The 16,091-nt window shown below is 34.5% G+C and overlaps 1 protein-coding gene across 3 annotated transcripts in view; it reads right to left on the reverse strand.

Annotated features, from left to right (window-relative positions):
- Positions 1-1,544: 1,544 nt before the first annotated feature.
- LOC124167000 (dnaJ homolog subfamily C member 5) overlaps positions 1,545-16,091 on the reverse strand; it is a 30,068-nt gene continuing 15,521 nt past the window's right edge. Inside the window, exons 6-8 of one of the 3 annotated variants that reach the window (XM_046544757.1) lie at positions 13,737-13,805; positions 10,131-10,320; positions 1,545-7,739 (exon numbers count right to left, since the gene is read on the reverse strand). In XM_046544757.1, coding sequence (XP_046400713.1) covers positions 7,669-7,739; positions 10,131-10,320; positions 13,737-13,805 — 330 coding nt within the window. In that variant the 3' untranslated portion in view covers positions 1,545-7,668. Of the gene's footprint in view, positions 7,814-10,130; positions 10,321-13,736; positions 13,806-16,091 lie in introns of all 3 variants that reach the window. The other 2 variants (XM_046544758.1, XM_046544759.1) reach the window with 2 other exon arrangements.

A 16,091-nucleotide genomic window follows, 5' to 3' on the forward strand; every position in this document is an offset into this window, starting at 1 on the left:
ACATAAAATTGATAATGGGATAAATGTATTCAACTGAAGTTTTCTACGTACGTTATTTGACATTCGGCAACATATTTGATGTTAACTATACAACTTTGGGTTACAAGGCATGAAATGTCTTACTAAAAATGCTGAATGTAATGCTCTTTATGTTCTGAAGGAGAAAAAAAAAAATATTAGCTCTCATGAAAGGAAAAAGCTCAGGGGAAGTCCTATGGCTCGGAAGAGGAACGTGGAAGGGTGCATGGGGTGTAGGTGACAGCCCAGGAAACTCATTCTGATCCCGAAGCGGAAAGCAAATTTTATGGGATACTGGCAGTATTTTGTCAAACTGTATGAGACCTGAAGGTATACGAACTAACAACACTGTAGATACAATGGGTCAAAGAAGAACCATGGGGCGTCATTAACACTCCGTGCATCCTTTCCTGGGTTAAGGCATTTTCACTCATCGATTTTTTATAAATTTTGATTCTCACTCAGGCAAAGAAAGTATGACCCATTACCAAACACTGGCCAGACCTCAGTTTTTAGAATCCTTGATTGTTGATTGTGACATATTTTATCCCAATTTTTACCTGGCTACATTAGATGACTAATACGTCAGTTGTTCCTAAAGAACCCTATCTTAATTGCAGCGGTTCAATAAAAATTGAGATCATATAGTTCAACTGAGATTAATAAAGTCAATTTGCCTGTAGTATAATTTATTCCTATGTGTTCTTACTTTGTTTGTGTAATGCTCTTCCATGTAGGGTGATGGCTAAAAAAATACATTTTTTACCACACTGTATCTGTTAACCAAATCAGTGGTGTAACTATGGGGGGGATGGGATAGATCCCCCCCCCAAAAGCCTTGGAGAAATTAAAACGATACTTAAAACTATAGTCTAGTTTTGAAATTTAAAAACGGCATCAGCTTTAAGTTAAATTTTTAGAGTAAAAATGATGCAAAATGTATTTTCAAGCATGTCATTTTTCAAAAAATTCCCCCTGTTGCCTGGGAGGTCACCACTCCAGATCATCCCATCCATCCCCAAAGCATATTCCTAGCTACTCCACTGAATCAAATAACACCTTTGCTGTGGGCTAACAGATTTGCTTGGTCCAAAAAATGCAAAACGAATGCCCTGTCTAAGAATATTTTTCTACCCAGAAAAATATTTACCCATTTTTTTATATAGATAAATGGGAAAGAAGTAATTAAGTTCACTACTATAACGTATTTCCATGTTCGTAAAATGACTGGCACAGAATTTTTTATGCATTAATGAACACCACACTACCAAGGAGTATAGCCTAAATATTCCATAACATAATTCATGACTTCACCAACTGTTTGCATCATGAATTTTCACTATACATATTAGTATCAGAAAAATATTATTTTTCCATTTGTCTCAAACTCCTGTATAATATATCATCTCAAATTGTTGATACCAAACATTTATCATTACCTCATTGAATATGGATGGACCAACACGAAGAAAAACTAAGGTAAGGAAGGAAGAATCTGTTTTACGACACAACTGTTAAGACATGGATTTGGATAGCAGAAAAAAATAAATTTTTATTAGATTTAACTTTCACAGAGCAGTGAAAATTGTCATTTACATTAAGATTTTGATAAGGAGCGGAGACATGAACAAAAATAAGGGAAACACAACAACCATTCAATTTTTCCAATACTTGTCTGTTATCCATTGCATAATCTAAGTAATAACAAATAGCATTTTTATGAGTGACATTACTCAATTCTTATTTTCTTACTTAATATTATCATACATAAGACACTTATTTAACCATTCTTTAGACAAATCTCTTAACTGGAATTATGACAAGTCTACTTAGTTCCTGGACTTCCAACATCAAAACTTTCTGAGCTCGAGTTACATGATCTACTAGTCACATGAAAATATCATAACACCAGAGGGCTTGTGAAAGGCAGTTTTACCATGCACTTCGATGGCAGAGGAGACACAGCTCTCAGTTAAATTAAAGCAACAGCATAATGTTGTATGAAAATACCAAATGAATTAAAAAAACTATTGCTGCGAATAAAAAACTGCATTATGCAACTTTGGTGTTGACCCCATGAAAAATTAGCAATCAGCAAGCATTAATGGACTTCATGTCTCAGCTAAGAGTATTGAGATGAAATACAAACATGATTTGTGTTCTAAGCTGCCAGTTTGAAACTAACGAAGCTAGCAATAAGTCTAAGCCTCAAAAAAGTTTCCATTACTCATGGCATAATTTAGAATACTGAGTGAAAAGTGTAAATTTATACAAATGCCAGCACTTGCTCACAGCGACTAGTATTTTCCTGGCTTAGCCTAACACGTAATATGACTGAAGAGTGACTTGATAGCAGAGGCTATGCATTAGGAGACCTTTCGCCCCAGTGAGATCACAATGCCCTTCAAATATTGAGACACCAAGCTACCTCGGGTACAGACATTTTGGAAGACAGGAAAACGAACCACCTGACAAATATCATGTTGAAAAATTTGCAGGGCTAACGATCTGCAGGACACTGAACATTCACAAGGGCACTTATAACATCCACAGGGCTCAGTGAAAGAGCAGTGGAAAAGTTCAATATTTTTTCTCCAGCTCAGAGATGATGTACATGCCATTTTCGTACCTGGGATGTGATTGCTTTGTGCACTCCAGCAGTGGGATTGTGCCACTTATTGCAAAATGCTCTGCTGCGCAAATGAATGGGCTACTTAATTCAGAAAATTAACTCACAGTAAGACCCTGTATGTTGGGATGATAATGAAGGAGCAGGTCCAAAGGTACAGTGAAAATCTCAAAGCTAATAAAATAAAATTGATGCAGTCTATAAGGGAATAGTCCCGCAAACCAAACAATGCATGACACACCAAACAAAAATCCTTTGGCTCGAATCAAAATTGTGGACTCGGTGGCTGATTTGGATATGCTTCCCAGCAGAAACTGATAACTTACGTGCAGTGCAGCATTGACTAAGTGAAGCCAAAAGAAAAGGTGAATACATTTCTTTAGCTAACGTCTTTCTGTGCACGTCATATACCCTTGTGCATAATTTTTATGCAGAAAAATCACATTGACTCCTGACTTACGGCTGGACGATGGTAATTAGGTTCATTATTATACAATATTTTATGTCCATTAAAAATACTCATATTGACAACATTGCAGTAAAAAATCACCCTAACTCTTTTAGATATCAGCCATTAGAGGACGCATGGGGAGCAACCCTGCATGATGCCCAAAAAGCTATTATTGATGCATACTGTAACTTCAGATATTTTATACCTGATAGGCTTAATGCTAGGGCTCCACATTGGTATACTGCAAGAGATGAAAATATCAATGTACTTATAGGCTATGTCTTAAATGTTGTTTTAGTCCAAGCTGTTATTTAACATTACAGAAATGGACAATAAAAAGGTCATGTTACATATTTTTTGCTTTTTAGAGAAGTTGACAATAATTAACTACTGATACGTATCAGGATTAAGCCTTAAACACATGAATTTTTAAGAAAAATAAAAATTATGAGTGAATTAAAATAAAGGAAGTGCTATGAAATATTTAAAAGCAATATCACACTTTCCTATTGTACAATTTTTTAAATAGATTGGCAATTGTAAAACATGGGGCAAAACCATTAACATCACCAGAAATAGATTTAGACCAGCAATAGTGATGCATCCACCTATTTCAGGTCAGCCATGAATGGAACACGGACCCAGTTATAAAAAAACAATCAAAGCTATGCCCAAATACATATGTAATTTTACTTAGTGATAGCACATGGCTATATGAACAATAGGCTAAGCAGGTAATAACATTAGCCATTCAAATCCAACAATTAATGAATGGAAATTATAGGCATGGTGACTGATAGATGCACCTTTGCAATCGAATATGTTTTCAAAATAATTATTGATGCTATTTACAAAGAGCATACAACACTTATACCAAAAAAACACATATTAAGCAAAATTATAAAAAAAACTTAGGTGAGAAACTTCAAGCTTGATTATCAAATGAACAAGAAAAAATACAAAATAAACAAATTGGATGGAGGCTGACTAGTTTGTATATTTAAATCCATGTTAAAACTCCAGAGGAGTTAAAGAAGAACTACATACATATAAACAGTACATATATTACTAAAAGCAAAAAGAATAAATAGACCAAATAGTTATAATTAATAAGGAGTGTAAACAGTTGACATAAAATGGGTTGAGGGCCACATTCACTGTTGGTAGACAAAAGTTAATAATGATAACCGGGAACAAATTAAAGGGAAAAATCATAAAAAGGACTACTGACAAAAATTACTGAGGGACTCAAAAAATGCCAGCCATTATAAATTATCCATGGAATTGTTAGTCTCATATGGTAATTCATAACTAACAATTAAGAATAACATTTAACTCTGAAAACCGTAGATATTCAGTAAAAATAACTTTAAAAAACACAATAGACATTGATGAATTACAAGACATAAGACTATGACAGAAATGGACCTACAAAAAGCTATTCAAAATGAGTACAACATGAAAATTTATAAATACTCCCACCGAGTGCTGCCAATGAAACATTTATAAAAGCAACAAAATTTTAGCCACCAAAAACTGAGAAAACCACTTACCATATCAGGACATTTAGAAATATAAAATGGACAGCCAAAGCATGCATTACTCAATAACATGGTCCCCAATAACAGAACAAGGGTCAATAAATATACAACTTCAATTTTAAAGTTTAAGATAATATTCATCTGTTTCCAAAAGATCAACAAACAAACCTTTCTAATATTTTGGGTGGGGTAATCACAAAGAAGGTAATTATGACACATGGAATGTCAAATTTCACACCATAATATTATTTGAAAACACATGATCCTGCAACCATTTTTAGTAACAGAGTTACAGATGGAGGATTTGGTGATATGAGGTTCCAGTAGCTTTATTTACATTTTACTCTCCCAATTCAATGACAGTTCCTAATAACTCCAATAACTCTTACTAATGCATAACAAATTCCTGCAAATAAAATCAAGGGTAGCCTATCTCAGTGACTTCAATTACTTTGACAGGTAAACAATTCACATTACACTGCTAACCAAAGGGATGATAAACCAAAAACATTAAAATCAACTGAGTTTGCCCAAAGAAAAATTGCACCAAGGGCGCCTTTACCACATTATCAATGAAGACACATGAGATTCATTTGCTCTGAGAGACTAAATTTACCAAACATAAATAATGTAGGTTCTGAAATTTTGATATCATTGCTTAATTAGCCCATAACTGAAACACCAATGGATTCAGCTGATGGAATCTATAATTGAAAATAATATGATCAATTGTTTTTAATTCTCCCATCACTCATGAATTTCATAACTTTGGAGGAGTGTGAAGTGTAATTGATCTTGCACCAAAATGTACTACAGCAATTGTACTAATATGACCCTCAAAAGCAATGAATCTTTGAAACATTAAATTAAATAACATTCCATATTAACCATTCTTTTTCTTGAGAAATTGGGATCTTCCAATTGAAAACCTTCCACTTCCTTCCTTCCTTCCTTCCACTTCCAGGAAAAAAAGAAAAAAGTAGGCATTTTGGATGCATGCAATCTATTGGAAAATATTAATATCAATTAGAAGATAAAATCTATGCCTTGAAATGGATGGAAAATTGACATCACTGTCTCAATTCTTTTTTATTATTCCATTTATGAGACAACTGTAACAAGAGAAATACTCCCTATGATCTCATAATCTTAAGTAAAACACCTTGGGTATACCAGATATGAACCTCATGCTTGTGTAAAAATAACTCAGAAAAAAAGGATTGGAGGGAACTGTGGTTAAAGGTAACCACACCAAAAATTAAATAAAATAACTTGCAAGTAAATCTTAATATTAAAAGATTGGAGGCTAATCGAATTGAATACAGTAGAGAGCATTTCACGCTATTGTAAGAATTCCTAACACAGTATTAAAAAACCAAAATTATCACTTAAATTTCAAATTCCTCTCCATAACAATAGCTAGCTCTCTCTAACAGTTCTTGCATTTATGTAGGGTGCACCAAATACAACAGCAGAATTGGCAACTGCCTTCAAAAATGTTTCTAGCATCTTATGACCTCTTTGGTAGGAACACACACAACGGCAACAAAAGAATTGAAACAGACTAAGACTTATTTATTTACAATAATTTGGTGGAAGAGTCCGTAAGCAGATAGCTGTCCTCACCACTTCAAAAAGCAACCATCAACAACATAATCTACATGACAATTAAACATCAGGGTAATTTTAATGCACTAGCAATGACATACCCTAATATCTTTATACAAGTTTCATTACATAGTAATCATGTGGTGTTCAATTCATATGATAGTGTGCTGGTGATATATTAATGATTAAATATTGTGAAAAGTTGTAACACAACACCAGTTACATTCTTTAATCTGATAGGTGATGGCAAAATCGATTATTTTTTACAAGGTCATAATATATTTTCAAGATGAGTATTGATTCTTGCAAACCAGCAAATCTACTGTTTTAATAAGTAACCTGCCCAGTGATACCTTAAAAATCCTGTTGTTTAGTAGTCACGATGGAATGTCACTCATATATATATATATGTATATTTATATTATAGTTTTGAAATGGTACGGATCTTTTTCATACCTTTAATTGGGCGTTATTCTTTTGAAACGGCAGAGATAATAGAGAAAAGGAGATACTCAGATCATAGCTCACTGGTTCCCTCCAATGCATCAAAATCTTGTACACTCAATAGAGAGGGATCTATGAATATTTATATATGCATTTGATTAGAAATAGAATACCTTTTCATTGTAACAATATAATACTATACATTGTCAAAGGAAGTTTCCACACACTCTCCACAATCACGGGGTGTCTTGCAAAAAAACATACATACAACACTGGTGTACAATTAGGGCTACTGCAATCTATCAACCATTTTGTGCCCAAAATCAACTTCATGTACCTGTACATGGATAATCACTAAAATCAATTATTACAGCACAATATGGAGGGAAAATTGTTTTGCCCTAATGAATTAGTTCCTTAATGGGTGTTACACAATTTACATAACCACAATGTGCATATCAAGTAAATTGACTAGGCCACCACCTACACACATTCACCTCATAAACTCACACCTACGTGGCAGACAAATTGTTGCACCCCACAAAAGTCACCCAACTGTAACAATCCTCTTTACAAGACACCCAGCTCACCAACCCACTAATAATAACGAAATAAATCAACATCAGGCCTTCAAATCGGCTCTTTCCCAAACCGATGCCCAACCATTACAACATGCTATCTCTTTTTCCAAGGAATGATTTAGTAAATAAATAATCTCTAAATCACTAATTTAAGTTTTCTCCAGAATTAACAATACCTTACACTCATGTACAATCAGTAGTAAGACAGATATACAATAGTTTTTTTCTTTTTCATTAGGGCACACTGATAGAGGAGATTGTAACGAACCTATCCTCGAAAAATTGTCGATGGCACGTGGTAAGGTGATTTCTTGACAGACTTGATTTGTCGTTGGGATTGGCAGCACTAGCACTCTTCTCCAAGTCGTCTTCTCAAACACATTCTCACTTTGAACCCTACCACTGCTTGGGCTGCTGAGCCGCCGAGGCCATCGGGATGTGACTGGGAGACCCTCGCTCCGACATGCCTACGCCACGGGGCGGGCAGAGAGGAGAGAGGAGTGTAATCAGTATCGCGATGGCTGAGAGGACGCATGGTGAACTGGGCAAAAGAATCAAGATGGGGGGAGGGGAACAGTCAGTGTATGCATGGGACATAATCACATCATCACCCATTCAAATTTAATTATTTCCATTCTGTTGCATTAATGGCTATAAAATTAGTACGTAGTACTACAATAAGTTAGGATAATTTCATGGAAAAAAATAAGCAATAAATTGGAGCAATTAACATGAGATTCCAGAACTCGTACATCAATGATGGCAATTATGGGAAAAAATAATGAGGAACCAAATGTAATTAGCACAAAAATTAGATTGTACTAACAATTAGTACGTCAGCAGTGGGGCAGGGAAGGAAGAGGATATCAGTGACAATGACTTCAGGGAGATGGGTTAGCCAGAAAAAATAAAGTGAAAAAACTTCATTTAAATTCTGACCAATGTTTAACAAGGTAACATCAAAAAAGGAGCATCTAATGATTTCAATTGCAGCCATCCAATTAAAATGATTCCAACAACATCAAAGCTTGTCTCAGCAATAAATCTTAGGAAATTGTAATGAGTATATTTTATCACACTTAATTTATATTTTCATTTAAGAAAAATTCAGAACACCACAAGACTGAAACAGTTATTTCATGAAGAGGGCGACATTATTTCGAAAGACTGTTGATAGTATGACGATTAAAGTCTACATGCACCAAAGTTAATGATGAGAATTGATAGTAAGTTTTAGTCATTGCTACTCATTGAGAAAGTCTTCAAATATTTCAGGCGATGACAGTTTTAAGTGCTTATAGCAGACAGTCAAGGTTCAATCAAAAGCATGGATTTGAACCCGTTCCTTCTAAATTTAAGGAACTGGGGAGCTATCAGTGCATTGCCCTCAAAAACCTAAGATCTAATCCATTCACTGCTTAAGGCATCTATGTACTATGTATCACTCACAGTACGGAATGAGGATAGAATAGTTTCCTTCCTCAAAGAAACCAAAGGCATTGATTGCGATTCACTACCCACCATTAGCGTATTCACAATGGACAAGTTATGTATTTGGTTTTAGAAATCCCAGTTTAGACGAATGTTAATGGTCAATTTTAACCTCACTTGAAAAAGGCCAGATGGGTGCCCGTGGGATGCCACTCCACGTGACATCGCAGGGACCTAGATGAGTCATAGAGTAGTCAGGAGTTTTACATCGTCTGAGATTACCTATGCATGCATGAGGCATGAGCTCAGGGAAACATCTCTTAATAAACACCTTTTAAAATTGCCTATGGTTGGAAAGTTTCCTTCGTTTGATAAGGTATTAATAATCCTGATTTAAGCCAAGTGATACCTGCGAGCAGCCTGCATCTTAGTGGTGCTCATAGCCTCACATCAAGGTCGCCTTACAAAGCGGCCACCGGAACTAGAATGACAGCTTTTCCCAGCATTCATACTTAGCCATCGCATTTTCGCGCACTTGAAAATTTTCACTTTTCATTTAATTGTGAAAAATAGATATTGTCATTTAAAAATCTAAAAGCGTAAAATATGTAGAAGTAATAATATTTGAGCACTCTAAAATTATGTCACTAAGGAAAAAAACTCCTGCCAGGTGCTTGTTTTTGACCTAGGGTTTTAGATGACCGACTCACTTTGAAAACCAAGGCCACTTAGTTTCCCTTTGGACTTGTGACCGGAGAGGGGAAGATAAGAAATTCAGAGAGTAAGACATGCATCCCATTTTCGGATGCAATTTCTGGGAAAAAAGGTGTGTCTCTTACATGAGTTTTTACAGTATTATCAAGTGACTAGACTGTTCTACTCATCACATTTGCACCACACCATCCCTTATTCAGAAGTCTAAACATCCTTCCTCTTTCATTTCTTTACTTAATAGCTGTTATATTGTTTGTTAAATCAAACTTAACGGAGTGTCTAAAAACTACTTATTTTTATAATCATTGCACAAGGGATCATGATGCCTTACTCCAAATTTGCACTCAAATTTAATCAGGCTCCAAGGGACCAAAACCCAAGGGTTGCCAATATGATGCATCAATAGTATAAAAAATTTCAAATTTTGAGTGAAGAAACTTTTAGGTACATAATTGTGCAACTCGAATGAGGAGTACATAAATGTCGGACATGTCAAAAATGATTGGAAAAAATATCTCATTGTGATTATGTATTTTTCATCTGTAAATATTGTTTTTGTTTTTAACGATGCAATAATTTTCTTTTTGTAAAAAAATGACTTAATTTATAAATATTTTATTTAAAATCTGAAGACTCTAATACTGTAAGCATGGTTTTGGGAAGATGAAATTTATTATTATTGATTAAAATCAAAAGAAACCTCAAAGTCATACCTGGAGTATAAGTTACTTTGTCAGCTGGATTAAGTGACGTAGTCTCATTGGTTGCAGATGGGGGTGGAGGCATTGCAAAAGGATTTGTCCCCTCGATGCCTCCCGAGGAGGTGGGCTGGCTGGTCACAGCTGGGTCATCAACTGTAGCACCATCGCCCAGGTGTCCTCCTTCATCATCGCTTACGTCCTCCTTTGAGATAAAAAGGAATGTTTTCCAAAACCAAACCATTAAAACAACACTAACCTGTGTAAGTATACGGACCAAGCCAAAAATATCAATTCTTCAATAGGTGGAAAAAATAGTAAATAGATCCTACACTTCTCTTCAGAAAAAAAATGTACTCAAAACTAATATCTTTGTTTGTTAATCAATTTTCTCATCTCTTCAATGTTTCCACATCCACAAGAACATGGCTGGAGTGAACATCAATGTTATACAAACAATTATCTATTATAATGAAATTGGCATAAAATGTCAAGCGTGTTGGCCACATGCTATTGGAGCTTAGTATTTTTATGCATTGGAGCTTAGTATATTTATGAGGTAATCTTCAACATTGATAGACAATTATCGTGGACAGATAAAATCTTATGATTCAAATATTACTTTGTGGAATGAATTGAATAAAAATGTTAGTATTGTGCAATTTTTTCTTACTTAACAATGCACTTCTAATTGTAATGATGTAAAGCCTAATTCAACCACGAAATTTTCTCACACAGGATGTATCTAAGTATACATGGATTTTCAACACTGGTCCAGCTAACTTTTATTTTCAATGGTTGCGATGAAATAACAAACTTAAGTAATTCCAGTCATAACAGAAAACACTAAGTCATAACTACTAATAAAAGGTATTTTCAAAGGGGTAAATTATTAATTTACAATAAACTTTTAGACTCTTAAGTGCTCTCTGAAAATCGATCACCTAGCATTGGAATATATTAATTAATAATTCCTTGAATCAGAGAAACGAATATAAGTTATTGTGTACAATTAGCTATAAAAAACTACTCAAAATGAGAGTATACGAATGGCTCACAGTTTTTGACTTACATTCCTTATGCTTTCAGAATGAAACGAAGATTTACTTCAAGGTTTTCTCATTGAAAGATATAAATTTCAAGAATTGATGAGGCTAAAAATTTGGTTTCTTCTCCTTAAGTGACACTGAAGATTAATGTAGCCTACTCTTGTATACAATGTCATACTAACAAAAAAACTGCCCAACTGACCATTGTCTATACATAACTGCACCCAAAACAGGAAAATATTGAGAACCATCAACAGCAAAACTACATGAAAATCTATGAATCACTAATGATTACAAATGTAAATGATAGATGGTATTAATCTATAACATATGGAAAGCAGGAAAAGACAATACTTTGAAGAACCCTTCACCTGAAAATTTACATAATAGAAACATTATAAGCACAGAAAATGGAATAATTACTCCATCTTCTTCCTCAATAACATACCAAAACTTACCACATCCAAGTACTATGAGCACAGAAGCAAGAATGTCATAGTGATCAAATATGAAACCTCAAAAAAATGAAAGGGAAAAGTAAGAATTTAAAATTCTATACACCATTTTTGTTGAGACTTAAAATGCAGGCCACGAGCCAGTAAACCAAGGACATTTCTTGATGGTGCAAGTAGAGGTTTTTCCCAGATACGCACAGTAGGATTTTCACTTTTAATTTACCCCTCACTTGAGATTCAATTAAGGAGTTAATCATTTCCTAATTAAGAAGCAAAAACAAACATTTAAACTAGAAAATTAAGTTAAAATATTTTCAATAATGCAAGTCACATATTTAACCACAGTCGAGAAAAAACATGCTTCCAACAGGAAACTTATTAGGAAGCCATGAGTAAGTAGTAGACATGCTTTACACCAAAAATCCCTTGACTCAATGGCTGAAAAAAGCATAAATTAAAGCCTTTTAGCATGCTTATTCTTACCTGTTAGCAAAACATGGTTCTTTGGTGGTTAATTACATTAATAAATATGACTTCACAAAGACTGGTGAGAATACTTTACTGGAGAGTAAATACTAAAACCACTAAGTTTTCTGTTAAACATACCATTCAACAGACAGTGACTCTACATATTCAAAATGAACTCAAGCATGCTTTATTCCAAGTCAATAAAAAGGACTCTAGGCTACAACTAGCTGGCACAACAACAGGGGAAAGGGAACTCCTAGGCCCATACCTACTCCTAGGGGGGATCATGCTTGTGATTGTATGTAAGTGTAGTGTGATTAAAGGGTTGGCATATAATTGCCACTAGTGCTTTACCCCAGAGCGCATCAGCTCTTGGTACACCTCATACGAAAAGGAAATCAGGGCTGATAAAATTCACAATAACAGTGTATGTATAGTGAGCATTACAGCACAAAGAATGGAGAAGAGAAACTTATGAACACAAATTTTTCTGTGGAGCTAGTGGGTAGTCTTTCTAAGCTTAACAAGGGGTCCTTAGTTCCAATGCTGGTTAATGCCTTTTGAACAATTCCAAATTAAAAGGTTCCAAGTACAAGGTAGAACAGGGAAATGGGTTGGCCCCTTCCTAAATACACACCTCTAAAATTTGTAAATCAGATACTTAATATGGAGGAGCTCTATCCTCACCTATCCAATCCAACCTTCGGATAGAATCACTGAATAAGTGAGCGATAACTTCAGGCATCTTTAGACTAAATTGATAGCACTGTTAATGAGTTCTTGTTTTAGCCTACACTGCAAAGTGCGGACCTGAGCAACGACGTTAAATTTTAAAAGTAAAGCCATTATTCAAGTTCACGGGTTTCACCCACCATGCCATTGATATACCTTTGATCATGCTGAAGATGTGGGCAAATTCAGCCACAGAGAATCAGGTTAAGGTGTCTGATATAACTGGGACCTAGCCCCATTGGTGTGGCAACATGAGGAAAAATTTTGAAACTTCTGTGAGTGCTTGCAGATTCAATAAAGAGTTTTCATAAAAAAAGAATCACAATAATTTTAAGGTGTTGCTGTAGCAATATTCATTGAAACTGCAATTCTTTCAAAATGTTTAAATTTTATCAAGATTACCATTAGGGTAAAAATAATAATTTAGATGTTCAAAAAACCACAACTCAACAAAATTAAATAGATATTTTCACTGCCACCTTCACATACATCAGGGGTGGCTTCGTGACACAGGGTGGGTGGTACCTAAGCCTTCTAAATCTCTTGGTTGGTTCAAAGTTGCAGTTAACTGTCACAGAGATAGTTAATAATTTGATTTATTCGAAAAAGACTATTCGGGCTTCCAGCCGGTCTGGCAGAATGGAGGGAGACAACGGGGATGGAAGCCCGAATAGCCTTTTTAGAATATATTCGCTGGGAAAGCATCAGATTTTACTTCAATTTGATTAATGCTACTGTGCACCAGTTTCCCACTTACACCGAGGAGATTGTCTGTAATTGGACAGGTTAATAGCAAACAGCAAAGACAACAGGCCAAAATTGCCACAATTTGTACTATAAGAGAAAGAAGGGAGAGAAAACTATCAGCAAACACAAGAAATGATCAAATTGGCAGAGACAAAAGATGTCCCACGTACCTTTTTACGCTGATCAGTCCTTAGAGGTTGTTCAGTGACTACTCCTTCGGCATCCTGCCTCTCGTTCCTCTACAACCAGAGAGCATGACGGGAAGATTGAGGAGGAGGTATGGTAATAATGGATGCCAGAACAATAAAATATGCAACATCATTTGGAACCCCAAGCATCTGCTGCCAGGCAAGTGGAGGCTCTTAGGCAAGGAGCTACAGGATTTGAGTGGGAAAGGATAGGAGGTATGCAACTTGAGGAGAGTGAGGAGAAGGTACACTGGCATCAAATGAAAGAAACAGTGCGCAAAATTGATGACATAAAGAGAATCTATGAATCAGCAATGAGATGAAAAATGAAGCAACAATCTACCATGGGCTTCATCTCCATTTATTAGGATGGTTCACAAGAGAACACCTTCTATGTAGTCAAATGAAAAAAAATCTGCTATTTCTTTAAATTCTGGATATGCAAGTAAAAAGAAAGTATAACCTCCAAGATTAACATTCTCCACAATGGCCACATGGGGATGAAAACCACTTCAAGCAGAAAAATATTAAAGGCAACGAATTTTAATAATAGAAAACAAAATTCCTCACTATTATCAGATCTTGTCAAAACATATTTAGTCATCCAGGATAGTTAATTTAGGGACTAATTTTAAGTGTATTAATCAGTATGATACCTGATTAAATATAAATAACAAGAGAAAAGTTTAACGTAAAAAAATAATTTGACAGGAGAGAAATTTTGTACAAATTACTTCAACTCACGACTATTTTTTAATTTACAATTAATATTTTTTCTTAGAAATAAACAATTAGGTTAAAATTAGAGAAAATTATATGGCTCCACAAGGATACATAACATACTAATACTGAACTTAAAAAATGAACAAGCAGCAGCACTGTCCACTAAAACCTTTGCTCGTCAATATAAGAAAATGCAAAAATTTCAAACAAAAATGACAGAATTCCCACAGCCACTGATAAACTTGCTATATTCCAGTTACTATAGGCAAATAAATATAAATATTTTTGAACCATCACAACAGGATGAGTATCCATTTAATACTAAAGAAAATCACGAACAAAACAAGCAGGTGAGAGACTAACAATATGTATCTCAGAAACTATCAAATGAATGGCAATGAAACAAAGGAATAGGAAGTCAAGATTAACTCCTGAGACAAGTGATTATAAATTCACTTAAATTGATTAAATATCAACTAACTTTCAATCAATGTCAAACCATGGTAGAATGTTACCAAAATTAGTTATAGAGTAAAACTATGAGATTGCATATCAACCAAGGGCTGATGTAACTCAAAATAAGTGGTTTCATCACTTTGGAAAAAAGTAATGCTGACTACCCAAAAGGATTTTTTTGACACTGCTGTGTTCAAATGCATTCAGATACAATCACCATAAATAAAACACTATTAAAGGAACTGATGGACACTGTGTGTTTAAAATCAATCAGAGCTAATATTTAAGAGTGAAGTTTCTCTATCACAATTTATAGTCTAAACTCAAATGAAATCCTCCTCCAAAAGAGGGCGGCAGATACAGATTAAATTAGAAATATATGAGAAACATAAAGAGAAAACAATATGCTCTTCTAAAAAAATATGCATCCAATTCTGCTCAATTTTCAAAATAACCAGGCAAGCCAATTTCAACGTTTCGAACCACATCTTCAGCCACACCATGACAACATTAACCATTTGTACACACGCTTTTTATTGCTATATTGGGGCAACACATGAGTATGGTAGCTGAATAAAGGAATTAAGAATGAGTCAAGCAAAATAAATTTTTCACCAAAATACCAAGCAAAAAAAAATTTACAGCAATTAATTGATGGCTATAATATTAAAATTTATGGATTTAATTCTATAAATTGATCCCTTACACGGTAAGAAAAAAAATAACCATAAGTAGCAAGTATCATGATGGCTGATAGTTTTTAAGCAGGATAAAAATGAGAAATTCATAAATGATAGTTTAGAGCATCAGATATTAAAAGATAAAAGAATATCATTTGAACTATCCCACTGATGAAAATTCTCATATTGCAAAATAAATGTTTTCACTATGTAAGGCAAATCTAAGAATCTTTATGTTTCAGACGAGTACAAACATAAAATAGGCAGGAGACGATACGTAAAGCAACGTCTACCTAAAAATTATTTATTCCCCAAGAATTTACTTTGCAGGCACTAAATAAAGGATTATTCATATCATAGGGTAAAGGCAAAAATGCTTTATCATTCCAGTAATACTCGTACTGTGTAAGCCATGAATATAAAATTATTTACATAACTGCATGCTTCAATAATTGAAATCATCACCACATCCTTATTT

The sequence above is a fragment of the Ischnura elegans genome, chromosome 10 (genome assembly GCF_921293095.1).
Source record: "Ischnura elegans chromosome 10, ioIscEleg1.1, whole genome shotgun sequence".
Lineage (NCBI taxonomy): Eukaryota > Metazoa > Arthropoda > Insecta > Odonata > Coenagrionidae > Ischnura > Ischnura elegans.